Source organism: Sinohyriopsis cumingii, chromosome 14 (genome assembly GCF_028554795.1).
Source record: "Sinohyriopsis cumingii isolate HCF-2022 chromosome 14, ASM2855479v2, whole genome shotgun sequence".
Lineage (NCBI taxonomy): Eukaryota > Metazoa > Mollusca > Bivalvia > Unionida > Unionidae > Sinohyriopsis > Sinohyriopsis cumingii.
This window is the reverse complement of record NC_142974.1, coordinates 14,740,756-14,758,645: the sequence shown is the minus strand read 5'-3', so window position 1 is coordinate 14,758,645 and position 17,890 is coordinate 14,740,756. Positions and strand designations below refer to the sequence as shown.

Here is a 17,890-nt window from a genome sequence, read left to right as displayed (position 1 = left end):
TTGAGGACTCATTCGGGATTGTGGTGCATCAATGAAGAATATTGGTATTTCAAATCATTCAAGACTATCGAAATGCATTTGGTTTATTTTATACTTTTGGACTTGGGATAGAATGTCTAGGAATATTATGGATTCAGTGAAGACTAGGTTCATCTTAAATTGTCACTTAGTGACTAAGAAATTCATTATGGTGTTGATGTTACTAAATATAATTGTTTCGATTCTGTCTGTTACTTGGTATCAAGTCACAGAATACTATAATTGTCTGACTAATACATTAATACGTAAATATAATTAAACTGACCAAGAAACACACTGAAGGTTCGTTGGTACATCCAAAATCATAATATGATATGATTAATTATCTTGCTCAAACGAGACGATATCTGATACTTTGTTAATGTGTATTTGTGTGGCGAAGCAAACGATAGCCAACAACGAGCTATTTTACAAACACAATTCATTAATTCAAGCACGCCTATCAAGGCGCCTATGCGACAATATGATCAGGGACAGTCTTTTATGCGTGAATGCCATTGAATGCCATGGCTGTATTAGTACGTTTGAAATACAGGTGTACGTTACGAATGGATTTGAATCATATTTCAATACATAACCAGGTATGCGTGGTTCAGTTTTGTCACGCACACTGATTTCGGTACAGTGACCCGTAACGGAGAGCGCTTTAGACACTCGGCTACTCGGGGCCCTGGCAATGCCAAAATTAAGTGCAGTTTCACTTTTTCATATGTCTGTATTTTGGAAGTCGACAAAACGCAGTTTCAACATTATGGCTCCATGTTGACTTTCAAAAGACTAATCCAGCATACTTGTATTAAAACAACACCTAATAGTGGTTGCGATGAGCTATTTTCCACTGTGTATGCCAATAAATGATTCTTGTTACAGACAATGCGCTTAAGATTCACGTGAACCAATACAGAAAAGGCCCAAAGCACCTTTCTGCACGAAGTAAGGAACAAGCTATAGAAACAACATGAGATGGGATGCGTATGATGAGGATATGAATGCCATTAAAATCTATGACTTTTCAAGGGTAAGGTTCATATTAAACAAATTGACATTGCATTTTAAAGAGAACACTGTTTTTGGTTGTATCATTAGTTTCTGTGCATTTTGTGCCAGTCATGTTGCTGGTGCAGTCGGCATTATATAGCCAGGGTTTTGTTGGTGTTCATATGTATGAAATTTTAACGATTCATCAAAGCAAGCGCATGTTGCAAGCAGACACGAGCTTTCACAACCTCCTTGAAAACGATTATATTACCTACATAAAGTAGTTATCTGCCCGGATACTTATCTACGTATTTTCGTACCCACGAAAAGCAAAGGTGGACATACAAATAAATAGATTCAATGACTCGGTTTACTAAATTCAAATGAATAAACTTCAAGACATCTATGTGAACATCGGAATGATAATTCTACATTCTTTTCAGCTATTTTATATTTATACTTTCATTAGGTTGAAATGAACCCCGTGAGCGAGTGATACATATTTAAACTGAAGTCATTTGAGCCCTTCTGAAAAGAACCTGGAAGCACAAATTTGCATTACAAATCTTACTAGGGCAAGGTAAACTGTGCGTCATTAATCTGTTGCTGTTTGCTTCAACAATACGTGGCGTGTTGACAGATACAAAGCTTCCCCTGGAAGAAGTACAATGTGTAGGAGAGAAATCACCCGATAATTCAGGACGCTTCCTTTGTGAACGGATGTATGGACATTTTGTAAGTATCCACGTATCGATTTGTCAGCGTGACACGATTCAAATGCTCAACTCATATTACCCGTCTTTACAGCTGCATGAGATTCTGTCTAGTACAATTGTGAAGTGTTTGGAGAATGATGGTAAGTTTTCCGATACATTTAGTAACCAATATCAATACAGGCATCTAACATGGCTAATTTCAACTTTGACTCTGATCTGCACACTATCATTCGCATTCGTAGAGATTTCAGCAACTGGCGGTGTTGACTATAAGAAGTATCTGTTGCATACATTTGTGTGTAATCTTGATTTTTAACGTAGCTTTAACAATTTTTCAGCCATATCGCTACGATGTCTGCAGTGTGGCAGTTTACAATGATGTCTAGCACTGCGACATCATGCTGCAGACATGTAGCATGATGTCCCACCCAGTCACATTATCCCGACACCAGGCCAACCAGTCCTAACTCTAACCTCTTAATTCCGAGTGCCAAGCGCCATTTTTGTAAGTCTTTGGTATGGCTCAGTCGGGGTATAGAACCCACGACCTCCCGCATCCGAGACGGATGCTCATATTGCAAGGCTACCGGAGATGTTCATGCATGTAGACACATTGCATTAATTTCGTAAAGCCTATTATTTTGGAAGCAGAAAGAGTAATAACTTGGGGGTGTACGGTTTCGATGGTTTCAAGTTGCTCTACCACGATATAATAGACATAAACACCTGAATAATGTAAAACAGTCTTTAAAAAATGTGTTTAAATAAAGTTATAATTTTATTTAATCAACATTCTGACTATTTATCAGTTCATTCAAGACAAATGGTATATCATCACACTGAAGACTTGTTTATATGATGCATAAAAACAATCACATGAGAACCTTCGGATACTTCAGTTTTTAGTCAGGTACAATATCAAAATTACCGAAAATGAAACGTTGTCTATTATTAAAATACATCATGTCATAGTGGGGGATTGTTAGTGAATGCAAGCAAATACATGAAGTTGTTGTATGTCACATTAAATTATAAAATGATTCATTTTTATTGATAGGAATTAAGTTAGTCCCAGTTTCTATCTTAATGCTGAAAGCCTAGGGAGACCTCTCTAGTACCATTTTTTATGCGCATAACTCGGCCTTGACTGGAACCGACGGTTTGCCATATCCGAGGCGGACGCTCTAACCACCTAGGCCACCGGGGGGGGGGGGAGATATTATTCTGACACGTGTAAATAACGCCAAAAGGAGTAAGCTAATTTCAAATACACTAGTGTAAATAACGTTTAATAGAGTAAGCTAAATACAAGCGCATTAATGGAAACCACGCCTAATGGGATAAGCTAATTACAAGTGGAGTAGCGTAAATGACTCTAAATGGAGAAAGATAACTACAAGTGTAGTAGCGTAAATAACGCTGAATGGAGAAAGCCAATTGCAATTGCAATAACGTAAAGACCGATAAGCGGAACAAGTTAATTACGAGTGAAGTAGTGTAAATAACCCTAAATGGACTAAGCTAATTACAAGTGAAGTAGTGTAAATCACGCTGAATGGACGAACTTACTAGTGAAGTAGTGTAAATAACGCAAACTCGACTAAGTTGATTACAATTAAAGTAGTGTAAATAACGCTGAATGGACTAAGCTAATTACAAATTCAGTAACGGAAATAACGCTGAATGGACTAAGTTAATTACAAGTGATGCAGTGTAAATAACGCTAAATAGACTAAGCTAATTACAAGTTCATTAGCGTAAATAACGCTGAATGGATAAAGCCAGTTACAGTTGCAGAAGTGCTAATCACGTTAAATGGAGTAAGCTAATTACAAGTGTGCATTTGTGTACATCGCGCTTAATGGAGTACGTTAATTACGTAAGCAGTAATGTGAATAAAACTAAATAAAAATAAAGCCGATTACAAATCCAATAGTGCAAATAATGCTTAATGGAGTAAGCCCTTATAAACGGCAGTGGCGTGAAGAAAAAACGTTTGATTTTCAGTATTACTAATGTTTGAATACCTTGTGATTTTGCTCATTTCTCTTTATCCTTATTTATCTCAGATCTCCTCTTAAGGCCGTTAGTGTACATTTTAACTACGGGATACATTATCGCAACGTGTGCATTGGAACAATATAAAATGCTTTTAAATTCTATTTTATACGGACATTACACAGTATAGACATATCCAGGTCAATGAGTCCTCAATGTTCCATAGTTATCCCACCAAGGTCATTGAATACCCAGAAAGCTGTAAGTTACTCAGATCAAGGTCATTGTCACTTTCCCTTAATTCAATGAATTTCAGGAGAAATGACCAATTACTCGCACAGAAGTCTTGAAAGCCAGAATTATCACTGAATTATAGTCCATAAACGCTAATATCTCATCATAATTGAATTTAAACATTAATATGAACTCATGTTCATGCATATATCACTTAATACACAGTATTCTGTACGTTAGTCAGTATGTCTCCTTTAATATACGGTGAGTTGTACAATTACCCATACTTAGAACCCTTCATACAAAGGATTTTACACTTACATTAGAATCACTAATCCGAATGAGTTCCTCAGTCTATGTTGTATGGGTCTAATTGGTTTTCGTTACTTTGTGTCCAGCATACGTAATATAATATTTCAGTGATTTTTGTAAGGCTCTCTCGATAAAAGAAACAAAACACTGGAATTGTCGTTTGCAAAAGAGGAACACATTCATGTAGGAGATACAACAGATTTGCTTCAGCTAGCAATGGATTTACTAAGTCATCTAAAGGTTATAATATAATTATAGTGGTGCATTCACACCACATGTCCTTGAACCGGAAGGAATACTCCAACTGAAGGTATCTTTGTTTAATAGTCAAGTACAAATGTTTTTCAGTCCACACATTCGCAGATTCTACCAATTAAGATGAGGTTTACCGATTCATTGATTCGCATCGGCATCATGACCCACTATCGCTGCATGTACCCAGAGTATGGATACGTTGTATTTCACTTTGTTTTCGGAAATTTATTGGACTGTTAACGTTGATGATTTGAAAGGAGAATAATTAAAAATAATGGAATATTGAAACCAAATTATTATTATCTCTTGTGAGCGATGAGATAAATATGACAACGCAATTTAGTTATTATCTATACATCAGCGATATTTAATTAAGATAAGTTTTAAAAAAGCGGACATAATTTATGCAATCTTCAGAGCTATGACGTAATACTTATGCAGAATTCGTAAAGCTCATTCCATCCTGATGCGTGACTGAGCCTATTCTGATCTGTAAGATGATTTATTCTGTGAACATCCACACACCTAAGCTCTTGGGGGACCCCAAGTGGCCAAGTGGTCTAAGCACTCTCCGTTACGGATCACTGCCATCTCACCTCTGTCTGCGCCGGTGCGATTCTCGGATTTAGCCAATGTGGGTATGTGAGACAGCTTGCCAATAACTTCTCGTGGGTCGGTGATTCTTTCCGAGGTTTTCCCGGTTTCTTCCTCCACCATTAATACTGGCCGCCATGTATAACCAACATGTCGTGTACTGAAAAATGGCGTTAAAATCCCACAACAACCTAATCTTATGGAGAGTGATATGAGAGCCACTGTTATCTCTTTTCACAACTCTGCCAAGTAAGCCTCCAAAATAAACCTTAAAACGCAATTGCAGAAATACACCGTACATATTCCACAAGGGTCAACACTACATACACAACCATTTTGTATGAAATACCACAGTACCAAAGCTTCAGTCATGAACATTTTTTTTTCCTCAACAGTCAACAGTGAAACAAATACAATGTCATGATCGCCTGCCTGTATACATCGATGAGAGAATTGCATAGGTTGAATAAACTCAGCTTTGACTAGCAGATGCACGGACAACGATGTACATTCATTGTAGAAAATCTTTTTTTTATCTGCGTGGCTCTCGGTAGATATTAATTTTAATCCCTTGTAGCGAACATGGTAAGGATGTACGCAAATGTATAGTAAAAGATTAGCTTTGCACAATATCGATCTGATTCAAAATCATCGCATTATAGAACAGCTCTGGCCCGATAATCGTTTTCCTATTCATCGCTTCCTCCTGCTAACACCTTATGTTTCGTTCCGCGTCTCAATCAGCCGCAACGACAGGGAAATCAGCAAACATTCCTAGTCAGTCTGAAAAACAATCCTTTCTCTCCCAGAATTTTCCGAATGAAAAGATGCAGTGTTAAACGAAGATGTGGAATTTAATCATTTTTGACCTGTTAAGTTCATCCCATTACTTTTCTCCAATCCATCAATCCATCCGCCAGTCCCTTGATATATCCATCCCTCCATCCATTCATCACACCATTACTCCCCTACCTTCACATACACTTATATTACGATGTATAATTGTTAAGAATATTATATATATATATATAATAATTCACCTTAGATCTATGCAGCAATGAGACTTACAATATACTAAAATGACCTTGTACGGAGTATAGTCCGAAATTTGACGTCAAACATATTTAATATCTTTTCATCGTAAAATTACTAATGTGACTAAATGATAATATAACCCTATAGCCCATACATCATCTTGAAGGGATATATCTGGGTTTTAATATTATGTACATCTATACAGGGATACGTCGGCAAATGAGCGGAATTATTGCAGCAACGCAAATGTGTACAATATATGTTAAGATGCGGGTATCCATATTTATTACACTGCGTAGGAGATACAGTTTTAGTTAGCTTAAAATACCATAATTACAGCATTCACGACTGAAGAAATTAAACAGCCTCACTGTCTGCAAGTATTTATACATACTGCAATTATGCACCTTCTTAATCACGTTACTAGTATGTTTCCTACACGATATCTCAAGATAAAAGCTGATGAAAAGATACTCTACATGAGAAATGTGTGTACTGCAAAAACCTAAATTTGATCACATTTGAAAGTTACTGCCGAACTGGTGATTGCAGCGACCTCTTTTTGCCTTGAACGCCTGATTGTAACGACCATTGTGTGTATTCGTCATTATTACATAAAACAAATACTTAGAAAAATGACAAAAATGGAGATTTTCCATATGACCACAGGTCGATATCGTCAGCCCTCTAGGCATATTATAAATTTCAGAAAACCGAATCAATTTGCTACATACATACATACATACATACATACATACATACATACATACTTACATGGAACATGCATATGTTCAATCAGAATAAATATATGCGTCATATTTTTACCTGGTATTAGATTCCAACTAGTTTCGTTAATGAATGCAAAGCTAAGTCCGCTGAAACTATGCAGATTTGTTGCATTTTCACAAGTCAAAAGCACATGTCCCAACTAAGAAGCATGCATTGCATTTTTTCTGCAATCAGTCTGATATTGTTGTTATACCTATTCCATGTAAGGCTTGACTCAATCGAGTTTCACACAATAGTGTCAACCAAATGGTGACTATTTGACTTTGCTGCCTCATTTACTGTTAAACTATTATATTTATAATCTAGTTTTACTCCGTCCGAACGAAAGTTCATTCAGTATGGTTTCAATTTTCATTGGATAGAATATCGGACATGTCTTAAAGCTTTTATGTAATAAAATTGGGCATTCAAACCACTAACACCATATTCACAATATAAAGTATATTTTATATATCACAATGTTATAAATACATTTAAGACATTCTGTATTGATTAGATTATTTCACCAGCTTATAATATAACATTTTCATTTACACTAGGTTTTTATCAGACTTTATATTCAATTATTTGTTTTACACACAAAGTCATATAATATGAGATTTACACACACACACACACACACACACACACACACACACACTTGAACATGGATGTAATTCACGAAATTGCTAAACTTTATTTGTTCTAGTAGTGACCATTTCTCTTTAACCTCTCCATGCAAATATTGAATAGGATTATGTCTAAGGATAACATAAAATGTTGCTAAAAGTTCTATAACAAGCAGGGTGTGGTAGGTGTATTTTCATAATCTGCAAAGAGAAGATCTAGTTTGTTACCGATATAAGTTTGCAGTGAGATCTATTCGCAGCAGGACATATTATTTATCAGAATTGAAGACCAACGTTTACGGAATCAATGCCCATTTTACTATTAGCATTCTGTTTACGTTCGTACAAACCCAACCGTAAAAGGACAAATATGTAAAACGGGACTGAACATGTCATAATTAAAATATGTAACACGGGACTGGCAATGTCATAATGAACTGTGTCACGCGAATAAGTAGCTGTGTGATTAAGGTTACTGCTACAATATAATAAATTAGTTTCCGTTTACGACCGCTCCGGTTGCATAGTTAGAGGGTCCGCTTCGATTGCATGATGGTGTGGCTTCGAACCCCGGTTGAGTTATGTTAAAGACTTTTGGTGCTTGCAAATGCCATGATTAGCAGTCAGCATTAAGAGGTTAGTGTTAGGACTGGTCGGCCTGGTGTCAGGATAATGCGACTCGGTGGATCATTATGCTCCATGTCTGCGACATAATGCCCCATTGCCAGACATCATTATAACTACCCCACTGCAGACATAGCAGCGACATGATGCCCCAGTGCTAGGCATCATTATACCTCCCCCACTGCAGACATTGCAGCCACATATATATCCCTACATGCTTATATAAAATACAAGATAAACCACAAAGAAAGATAAACGGTTATGTTTGGGAAATATACATGCCTGTTTCAACAGGAATTAAACCTTTTAGCTTTATTGGCATTGTTTGTTGTCAGTCTATTGCATTTATCTTAATCAATCCATGACACGCTTGATCCCTTGCTGGAGCGCCAGTGCACTTGTTATTCGCCATATGATTTGCATTCTTTATACACACACACACACACACACACACACACACACACACATATATATATATATATATATATATATATATAGATATGTAGACATATACACATGTGTGTGTGTGTTCTATGCACAACACAATAGTCTTAAAGCTGCGTATATATGCAGTGACAGCGTGATTCATGTGTTTAATTTAATATACTTTAGTGTGTATCCCCATTGTTCAAAACTTTGGATCTATTTCTGTGTTTTTCAATGTACCATAAAATACGTGATTATGCGTTATATTTCACTATATGCATAGACCGCCCCGTGGCCTAGTGGTTAGAGCGTCCGCCGTCCGAGTTATACTAAAGATTAACTGATATAGGTACTAAGAGCTCCCGTGCTTGGCGCTTAGCATTAAGAGGTAAGTGTTAGGACTGGTTGGCCTCACGTCAGGATAATGTAACTGGGTGGGACATTATGTCTGCGGCAATGATGCCCCACTGGTATACATCGCTATAAACTGCCACACTGCAGACATCGTAGCCATCTGAATGAAAAGTTGTTAATACTACGTTATAAATCCAAAACACACACACTTAAACACACACACACACACACACACACACACACACATATATGTATATATCATGAAGAAATGAAACCATATAGTTCAGTTTGACCGTAGCAACATTTTCTCGTTGAATAATAGTCTTCCATTAACATTTGCGGGATTAAAACTCCCGGATAGAGTTCCTACCCTGCAATGACATATACAAAAGGTTAATTATTTTTATCGTGTTTTACATGTTCCATTAATGTATTAGGCTTTTAACGCAACATAGGACCAGCTTGACTGAGGTGGAGTGGATCTACCACCACCCGTAAGAAGGTCCATAAAGGTTACTTTAATATCAGTTGCATCCATATGATTTGAAGAAATGAATGTTCATTTGAAGAAATGTAAGCCGGACTCACAAGGGATAAAGGTCGCTTTCGCACTGAAGCCATGAATAACGATGGACTTATATCAACATTGTAAATACAAAAATGTATTGTTTCTCATCAGGTCGAGGCCTTTGTCTTATTATACTTTTTCTGTTTCTTTTTTATTCGTTACATGTTGCCTACATTTTAAGGCATTTTTGAGCAGATTGGGCATTTGCTATTAAAAATGTGTGAATAAGTTGAAATTTTTTCAAACTTTCAGATTCGTCTACTCAAAGAGTGCAGATAGCGACGTCTTCCTTGCCGGTTCGAATGACGAGTTATATCCTGCTAACCTTGTATAGCGAACACGATGAAAAGAAGAAATGAAACCGCATATGCATGAGGAAATATTCGAACATCTTTTTCAACGAACCAAATAGTTCTAACATTTTGTTGAAGTGTTCATAGCTAGATGGAATTATCTCTTGCATTTCAAGATTCACCTGGTCAGACTGTACTTTATCGTGGAGAATAGATAAAGTGTGAATATTGTAACAGTTTACGATTTAACATTTCTAAACAGCATGTATCATTTCAGTGGGTTGCATGCCAGAGCCAGTGCAACTCCATAAATAATCATTGTGCCTCCAACAGCAAATGCAGATTGTACAGCCATTAAAGACATGTATTTTGTGAGATACAATACTACTGCAATATATGAATGCTGATGTAAAAACTCTCGTTATAAAAGGTGGCTTATTTCTGAAAAATAGTTAATATGTCTCTCATGAATTTTCAAGGCAGCATTTGTCTATTTATGCTTATTTTAAACGTCTGCTTTAGCACAAGCTGCAACTGTACCAGGGTAAATCATCGTCTGTACCTGAGCTGCAATCAACCAAACGAAGACGAGATTAAGGACTGTTTTGAGAAAAATAATGATGCCATCAATGTCTATGTAACCAATAGCAGTCTTACAAGAATCCCACCATCTATTCTTTATTTACACAGGGTACAATATCTGGATTTGGCCCACAATGCTATAACTGAGATTGATAACCACACACTGAATTCACTCAGAAGCGCGCTTCAAATTCTTGTGCTGAACTATAATAATGTATCAGTATTGCGCAATGGAACCCTTGATAATTTGACAAGTCTCCAAGAAATCTACTTAACTAATAATGGTCTTCAAGAAATAGAAGCCAATGCAATAAATTCAAAGCTAAAGTCCTTGCATTATATGCAGTTTTCATTCAATCATCTGACACACCTCGATATTGGTCTTGTATGGGTGCCGATGCTTTCCAACTACACAGTGAACGTTTCGAGAAATGATATATCAAATTTTACCAACCATAAAGGAATAAGAGTCTCAGACTTCAAATCACACAATTCGTTCCGTGTTGATATGCAAAGGAATAACATTACAACAATCGACGCGAACTATCTTTTTCGTTTGGGCAAAGTAGAATACATCTGGGATCTGTATAATACTGGAATCGGTGGAATCAATATACTGTATAACCCTCTAGTGTGTGACTGTTTATTATTTCCTTTCACAGTTTACATGAATGTCTTCAAATTTATGGACAGTTTAAATCCAGTCTACACTATTCGATGTGATAGCCCACAAGGGACAACAGAAATACCAATTACTGAAGTTCCGATTTATAACTTTAATTGTTCGGTTGAGAAGCAGTGTCCACCCCAGTGTAAATGCACATGGACAATTGCTCTTGATTTGATAACAGTAGTCTGTGACAGTGACACGCTAGACACACTTCCGTATGTCCTTCCAGAGGGAACGTACATCAATTTATCCGTACATAGTATAAACATTAAAGAGCTTTCCGATAGAGCATATTTTCAGAACGTCACAATTTTAGACGTTTCTTCCTCTTCAATTTCAACAATACACGACGACTTTCTTCCTTATTTCAAAAGCATGGTCACCATTCAGATGTATAACAATTCACTCATGACACTTCCTGAAGGAATTCAAAATATAAATCTAGAAAATCTTTCCTCTTTGTATTTACATGGGAACCCTTTTCAATGTGATTGTCATACCCAGTGGATGAAAGCCTGGCTTCAGACGAATAAAGCCAAGATCCCAGATCTAGACCAAGTCCTTTGCGAATCAGGACATCCAAAAGGCAAGCCAATCATTGATGCCTTAGATTCTGAGTTTGTCTGCGATGGTATCAGCTTAGCTGTAGTTCTTGCAGTCAGTTTTGGCGGACTTAGCGTTTTTGTTATTTTCGTGTTTATGGTATATTTATTTCGAGAGCCTATTACAGTTTTATTGATCGCAAACTATGGATGTTTCCAGTGTCTTCGCAGGAAGGTTGCCACTAATCTACCTTTCGATATCTTTATTTCCTACAGTAGCTGCGATGAGAGATATGTTCAGGACGTACTCATACCCAAACTTGAAAATGATGGCTTCCGACTTTTTACACAAGACAATTTCATACCTGGGATACCCATTACAGATAACATATTAAAGGGAATAGATTCTAGCTTTACCACGCTAATAATTTTATCGAACAAATTCCTGGAAAGTGATTGGTGTCGGTACGAATTTGAACAAGCATATCTTAAAGTTCTGCAAGAAAAGGAAAGGCACCTGATAATTGTAAGCCTTGATGACAAACTTAATGAAGAACGCATTCCCAAGACATTGAAATTGTACCTTAAAATGAACAATTATATCAAAGTTTCAGAGAAAAGGTACATAGCACGCCTAATCTTAGCTCTACCGAGAATTCAGGACAGAATCTCCGAAAGAACGCCTCTCCTGCAAAATTGATAAACATGCAATTAAGTCGTCACGTGTATAATCAGTGCTTGAAGTATAAAGATTCATCATATATATCCAACCAACTCTTTACTTTCAGGCGCTAATCCTCAGTAAGGAGTGGAACAAAGTTGTGATTCCATAGACTTCGGTCAGTGCCAGAATGATGCTTAGTTAGAAATATATTTGTTTATAATTGGTAATTTTCATTACTACTCGGAAGGAAGAGTAGTTTCTATTCGGCTGCCTCTAACGTCCAGTTACGATACGATAAGCACTGAATCCCGAGATAGCCATCCCTTTTCGTTTTGCTATTTGTAGCACCTACCGAAAACACTATTCCATTGTCAACTAGATTTCACTAATAACGGTATAACCATCGATTCGTTTGAATTTTTATAGATCTTTCCAATTGATATTAATTACCACTGCCGTTGCAAGAATACTACAACAATACATACTTTCAAAAACTTTCCCCCTAAATCCAATAACATAATTTGAACAGTGCTATGGAATGCACCATGATGGTTACATATTTGAACATTGTAATGGAATTTATCATGATGGTTACATATTTGAACATTGCTATGGAATGTATCATGATGGTTACATATTTGAACATTGCTATGGAATGTACCATGATGGTTACATATTTGAACATTGCTATGGAATGTATCATGATGGTTACATATTTGAACATTGCTATGGAATGTACCATGATGGTTACATATTTGAACATTGCAATGGAATTTATCATGATGGTTACATATTTGAACATTGCTATGGAATGTATCATGATGGTTACATATTTGAACATTGCTATGGAATGTACCATGACGGTTACATATTTGAACAGTGCTATGGAATGCACCTTGATGGTTACATATTTGAACAGTGCTATGGAATGTACCATGATGGTTACATATTATAACATTGCTATCGAATGTACCATGATGGCTACATATTTGAACATTGCTATGGTATGTACCATACTGGTTACATATTCTTCTTCACCATAAGACCGTCGATCGTATTTATGTTTATTATGGGCTGGGACAATCTCAACTATACCAACTATTTCCGTTGATATGGAACCGCTCCGGTGGCCTAGTGGTTAGAGCGTCCGCCTCGGATGCGGGAGGTCGTGGGTTCGAACCCCGGCCGAGTCATACCAGAGACTTAAAAAATGGTGCTAACAGCTGCCTCGCTTGGCTTTAAGCATTAAGAGGTTAGTGTTAGGACTGGTCGGCCTGGTGTCAGGATAATGTGACTGGGTGGGACATCATGCTACATGTCTGCGGCATGATATGCTAGACATTACTATAAACTGCCACATTGCAGACATCGTAGCGATGTGACTGAAAAATTGTTAAAGCTACGTTAAAAATCAAAATCACATCACACATCGCATCACATCAGTTGATATGAACATCTGTTAACTTTTAAAAAGGTATCGAATCACCATTACTCCTATTCAGAAGTCAACTGACTTTATTGTACCGTATTTGCTATAGTTCTCTTAATGTTTTTGTCCTTAATTTAAACATATGAATTTATTTATGTATCTTACATTTCTCAATATAAAATTACAGAGGGGATAAATCATTTAGAGAACTGTAATATTCAATTGCCAAGCAAATATGTGTCCCCGTGTTCTGAGCCCGTTGATCCTGTTTATTGCAGTCATGGTTCCATACCAGCTTAGGACGAATTCTACCCTCTAATCGTCATGTGACTGAGCATAATTATGTTCTCATTAAATTTACATTGATTTCTGGAATGAGTGCTTTCCTCCATGTATGATGCATATATTTGAACTTATTTTGTATTCTCTATGCATTTATAAAAAGGTTTTGTTCTGTCTGTCTTTTAGGGGTGGGGTTGAGTGCAAGGCTTAATGGATTAGCACGATTGTGCATGAGAGCTGTGAGATGGGTGACTATATCGTGCCATTGTTTTCATCGCTGTTTGGGAGGAATGGTAACCATCGTTTGATTACATTGGTGTTATTCAAACTGTATTTATTTTATATAATCGTGTACCCGTGCATTAATCTTATTCGTACATCGAACGAATTGCTAAACATTATCAGGTTCAGTTACATTCTTTGGCATGAAACAAAACAACAAAAGCAGAACAGAGCAACTTTAACGTAATCAAGCTTTTTTATCGCTTACATTGCGGGCGTTGTCCAACCCAATTGTCTTCCTCCTCAAACACAAGTAGTATATAGACTTTGATCTCTAGGAGATCAATTTGGAGTGTGTCCAAAGGTCACGCTTGAAGTTTATTTTTATAATGACTGTTTGCAAAGGGTAACGGGCAGAGTCCCTTACGAACAAAACTCATCTTAGAGTCATATACCTCTGTGATTTATATAGGATATGTAGTCACCAGTGTACCAAATTGTAGGTTGCCAAGAGATGAAATGTATGAAGAAAGCGGCGAGATGAAGAGGCGATAAAGGCTGAATAGAATATATTAAGACTGCTTGGTGTTTCTTGCAGGAATCTGGATAATTATAAAATTCTGGAATACTGCATGAGAGAGAGAGAGAGAGAGAGAGAGAGAGAGAGAGAGAGAGATGATATGAAATAATAGGTGTCGTAACTTCTAGAGTATGGAAGGAATGACTCCAGATTAAACAGACGTGGAGGGATCTCTACAGTTATGCAGCTCCAAGAACAACTCCTTTCTCACTGAAAGATACAGACATATATATATATATATATATATATATATATATATATATATATATATATATATATATATATATATATATATATATATATATACACACATCGAAAGAGAAATAGAGATACAGCAATAAATGAAAATATGCAGACTTAGATATGGAAATGGGTAAGGGAGATATAGAGATACGGAAATAAATCGTGATAGATATTGAGAGAGAGAAAGAGAGAGAGAGAGAGGGAGAGAGAGAGCGATAAATATACAGAAACAGATACATATATATACAGACACGCATAGATAAGGCCATATATATAACGACACAGACGTAACTACATAAATGGGTAAGAGACATATACAGATACGAAAATAAACAGAGATACATACATAGATATAGTGATGCCGAAATAGAGAGTGAATCGGCCATCGTTGATTAGCCGTAACAGGAAAGAAATCAAGCGGCCTCATAAGCGCTTTGTTTTTCACAAATCAAAGACACAGGGGATTAACCATGTAGAGAAGTGTTAATTTCCACCTACCAAAGGTGTAGGTTCCCCTGCATATCGAGCCTTTTTCTTCCAGTATTGGCAGCGCTGTTTCTCGGCCAGCCTAGGACGAACTACGACTCTCAAACATGTTTGGATATCTTGTCAACTGAATATATTTTGTTTTCGTAAAAGTTAGTTAAATGCCAGTAATGGACACCTTTGTACTGTGGGTATCTACATACTTAATTTCTTCCTATGATGTATTGCGTATATCGTGCACCATCTAAATAGACTTTTCCATTATTTTTGTTTGTTTTGTTTTGTTTATTTTTTGGGGTGGAGCACGGATGAATGTATTAGAGCTGTGGTGCATAATATTTGAATTATTGTCAATGTAACTAGAATATAATATTGGTTTAATTCAACACAAATTTCCCTTGATACAATGTTTGAATCCAGTTACAACAGCTTTCTGCTATCTCAATATACATATATATATATATATATATATATATATATATATATATATATATATATATATATATATATATATATCATTATGAGTCATTTTTACGACAAAGAAAAACGTAATGTTAGAAATATTCATAGGTATTACGTAATCTATCACTGACCAAGACCCAATCATGAACTATATATCATCCCTACCTGCACTATTCAGCACCTCTTCTTTGCTGTTCATCATGGCGTTTTGAGTAAGCAAATCCAATTCATCTTCTGACCACTCTATCCATTTAGAAAAACACAGATAACGTATAGCCCACCATAACGTACAAACCACCCCATTTAAACTAAAGTTACCTGCAAACCTACATCTACGTGTAACATTCGTATGCAGAAAGATCCGTGGATTAAAAAAGATAGAGCAGAGCGCTTACACACATGGACAAATATACATGACTGTTTTCATCTGTGGACATTTAAAGAAGATGGATATGAGACTACAAAAACTATTACGGTAGATATTAAGTCACTCCGATGGCGCGTCGATGGTAAGAGCTTGCGCTTGTATGTGAGTGTGACAGTTGAAAGGCAGATTGTATGAGCTTCGTTTTCTAAAATGCCAAACGATGAAAGCAAACTTTAACAATTTGTTCAGAAATGCAAATGTGTTCTTCATGCAGTTTAAAAAAAAGTAAAAACTTTTTTAAAATTCGAATGTGTTAAACCATGAAGAAAATATGAACTGTTTTATTTTCTTAAAAATTAGGATTTGTTGGAAAACGAACTATTAAAACAGTGTGAGATTTGTCAAAATAAAGGACATAAAATGTTGAATATTTGTTGTATGTTTGTTCGTTTAAGGTCTGTGGATTTTGTTATTTTAGTTAAATATTCTGTACCATGAAAGAAAAGAAATAACAACTGTGTTGTTTGGAATGTGAATTTGCTGCATTATGTAAGTTAAACATGAACTTTGTCTTTTGTGATGGAATGTGTTCCATCCTGAAGAAAACATGAATCGTGGTTTTTTTTGGCAAACTATAGACATATTTATTTTTGGACTTTATCAAACAACACATGAACTTTGCTTTTGAAATAGGGATATGTTACCATATTGATGCAAGGTATGACCTTTGTTATTTACTATGTAAATATTTGGTATTGCATACTGAAAAATAAAATATATGAAATGTGTAAAATGTGTTCTCTCATTTACGGGATTCCACAATTCTTAGCATATCTTAAGAGTTATGACTTCCCCCACCCTCTCTCAGAGTTATTAACGAGTGATCGGATTAAGATTATCGTAGATGGTAGGAACTATCATCCCAATACTAATTAATTTACACCTAGGGAACGCGTGTAAACAACGCCAAAATGAGCAAGCTATTTTCAAGTGCACTAGTAAAAATAACGTTTAATAGAGTAAGCTAAATACAAGCGCATTAGTGTAAACCACGCCTAATGGGATAAGCTAATAACAAGTGCAGTAGCGTGAATGACTCTAAATGGAGAAAGATAACAACAAGTGTAGTATTGTAAGTAACGCTGAATGGAGAAAGCCAATTACAATTGCAATAGCGTAAAGACCGCTAAATGGAATAAGTTAATTTCGAGTGAGGTAGTACAACTAACGCTAAATGGACTAAGCTAATTACAAGTGAAGTAGTGTAAATACGCTGAATGGACTAAGTTAATTACGAGTGAAGTAGTGTAAATAACGCTGAATGGACTAAGATAATTACAAGTGCAGTAGTGTAAATAACGCTGATTGGACAAAGCTAACTACAAGTTTAGTAGCGTAAATAACGCTGAATGGACTAAGTTAATTACAAGTGAAGTAGGGTAAATAATGCTAAATGGACTAAGATAATTACAAGTTCAGTAGCGTAAATAACGCTGAACGGACTAAGTGAATTACATATGAATTAATGTAAATAACGC

At 36.2% G+C, this 17,890-nt stretch overlaps 1 protein-coding gene across 2 annotated transcripts; it reads left to right on the top strand.

The window, feature by feature from the left end:
• The first annotated feature begins 1,505 nt into the window (after positions 1–1,505).
• Positions 1,506–17,145, top strand: LOC149783294 (protein toll-like). 2 transcript variants are annotated; one of them, XM_089931532.1, is made up of 2 exons: positions 1,506–1,752; positions 9,783–17,145. In XM_089931532.1, exon 2 carries the CDS (start codon positions 10,281–10,283, stop codon positions 12,315–12,317), a length of 2,037 nt encoding a protein of 678 aa, XP_089787658.1. In that variant the 5' UTR covers positions 1,506–1,752; positions 9,783–10,280; the 3' UTR covers positions 12,318–17,145. The 2 variants fall into 2 exon arrangements, with proteins under 2 accessions (XP_089787658.1, XP_089787659.1); XM_089931533.1 differs by having other exon boundaries at positions 1,506–1,873.
• The last annotated feature ends 745 nt before the right edge of the window (positions 17,146–17,890 follow it).

Excerpts from the sequence above, each read along its gene's own strand:
- LOC149783294 (XM_089931532.1), top strand. The coding sequence starts at position 10,281 with ATGTCTCTCATGAATTTTCAAGGCAGCATTTGTCTATTTATGCTTATT.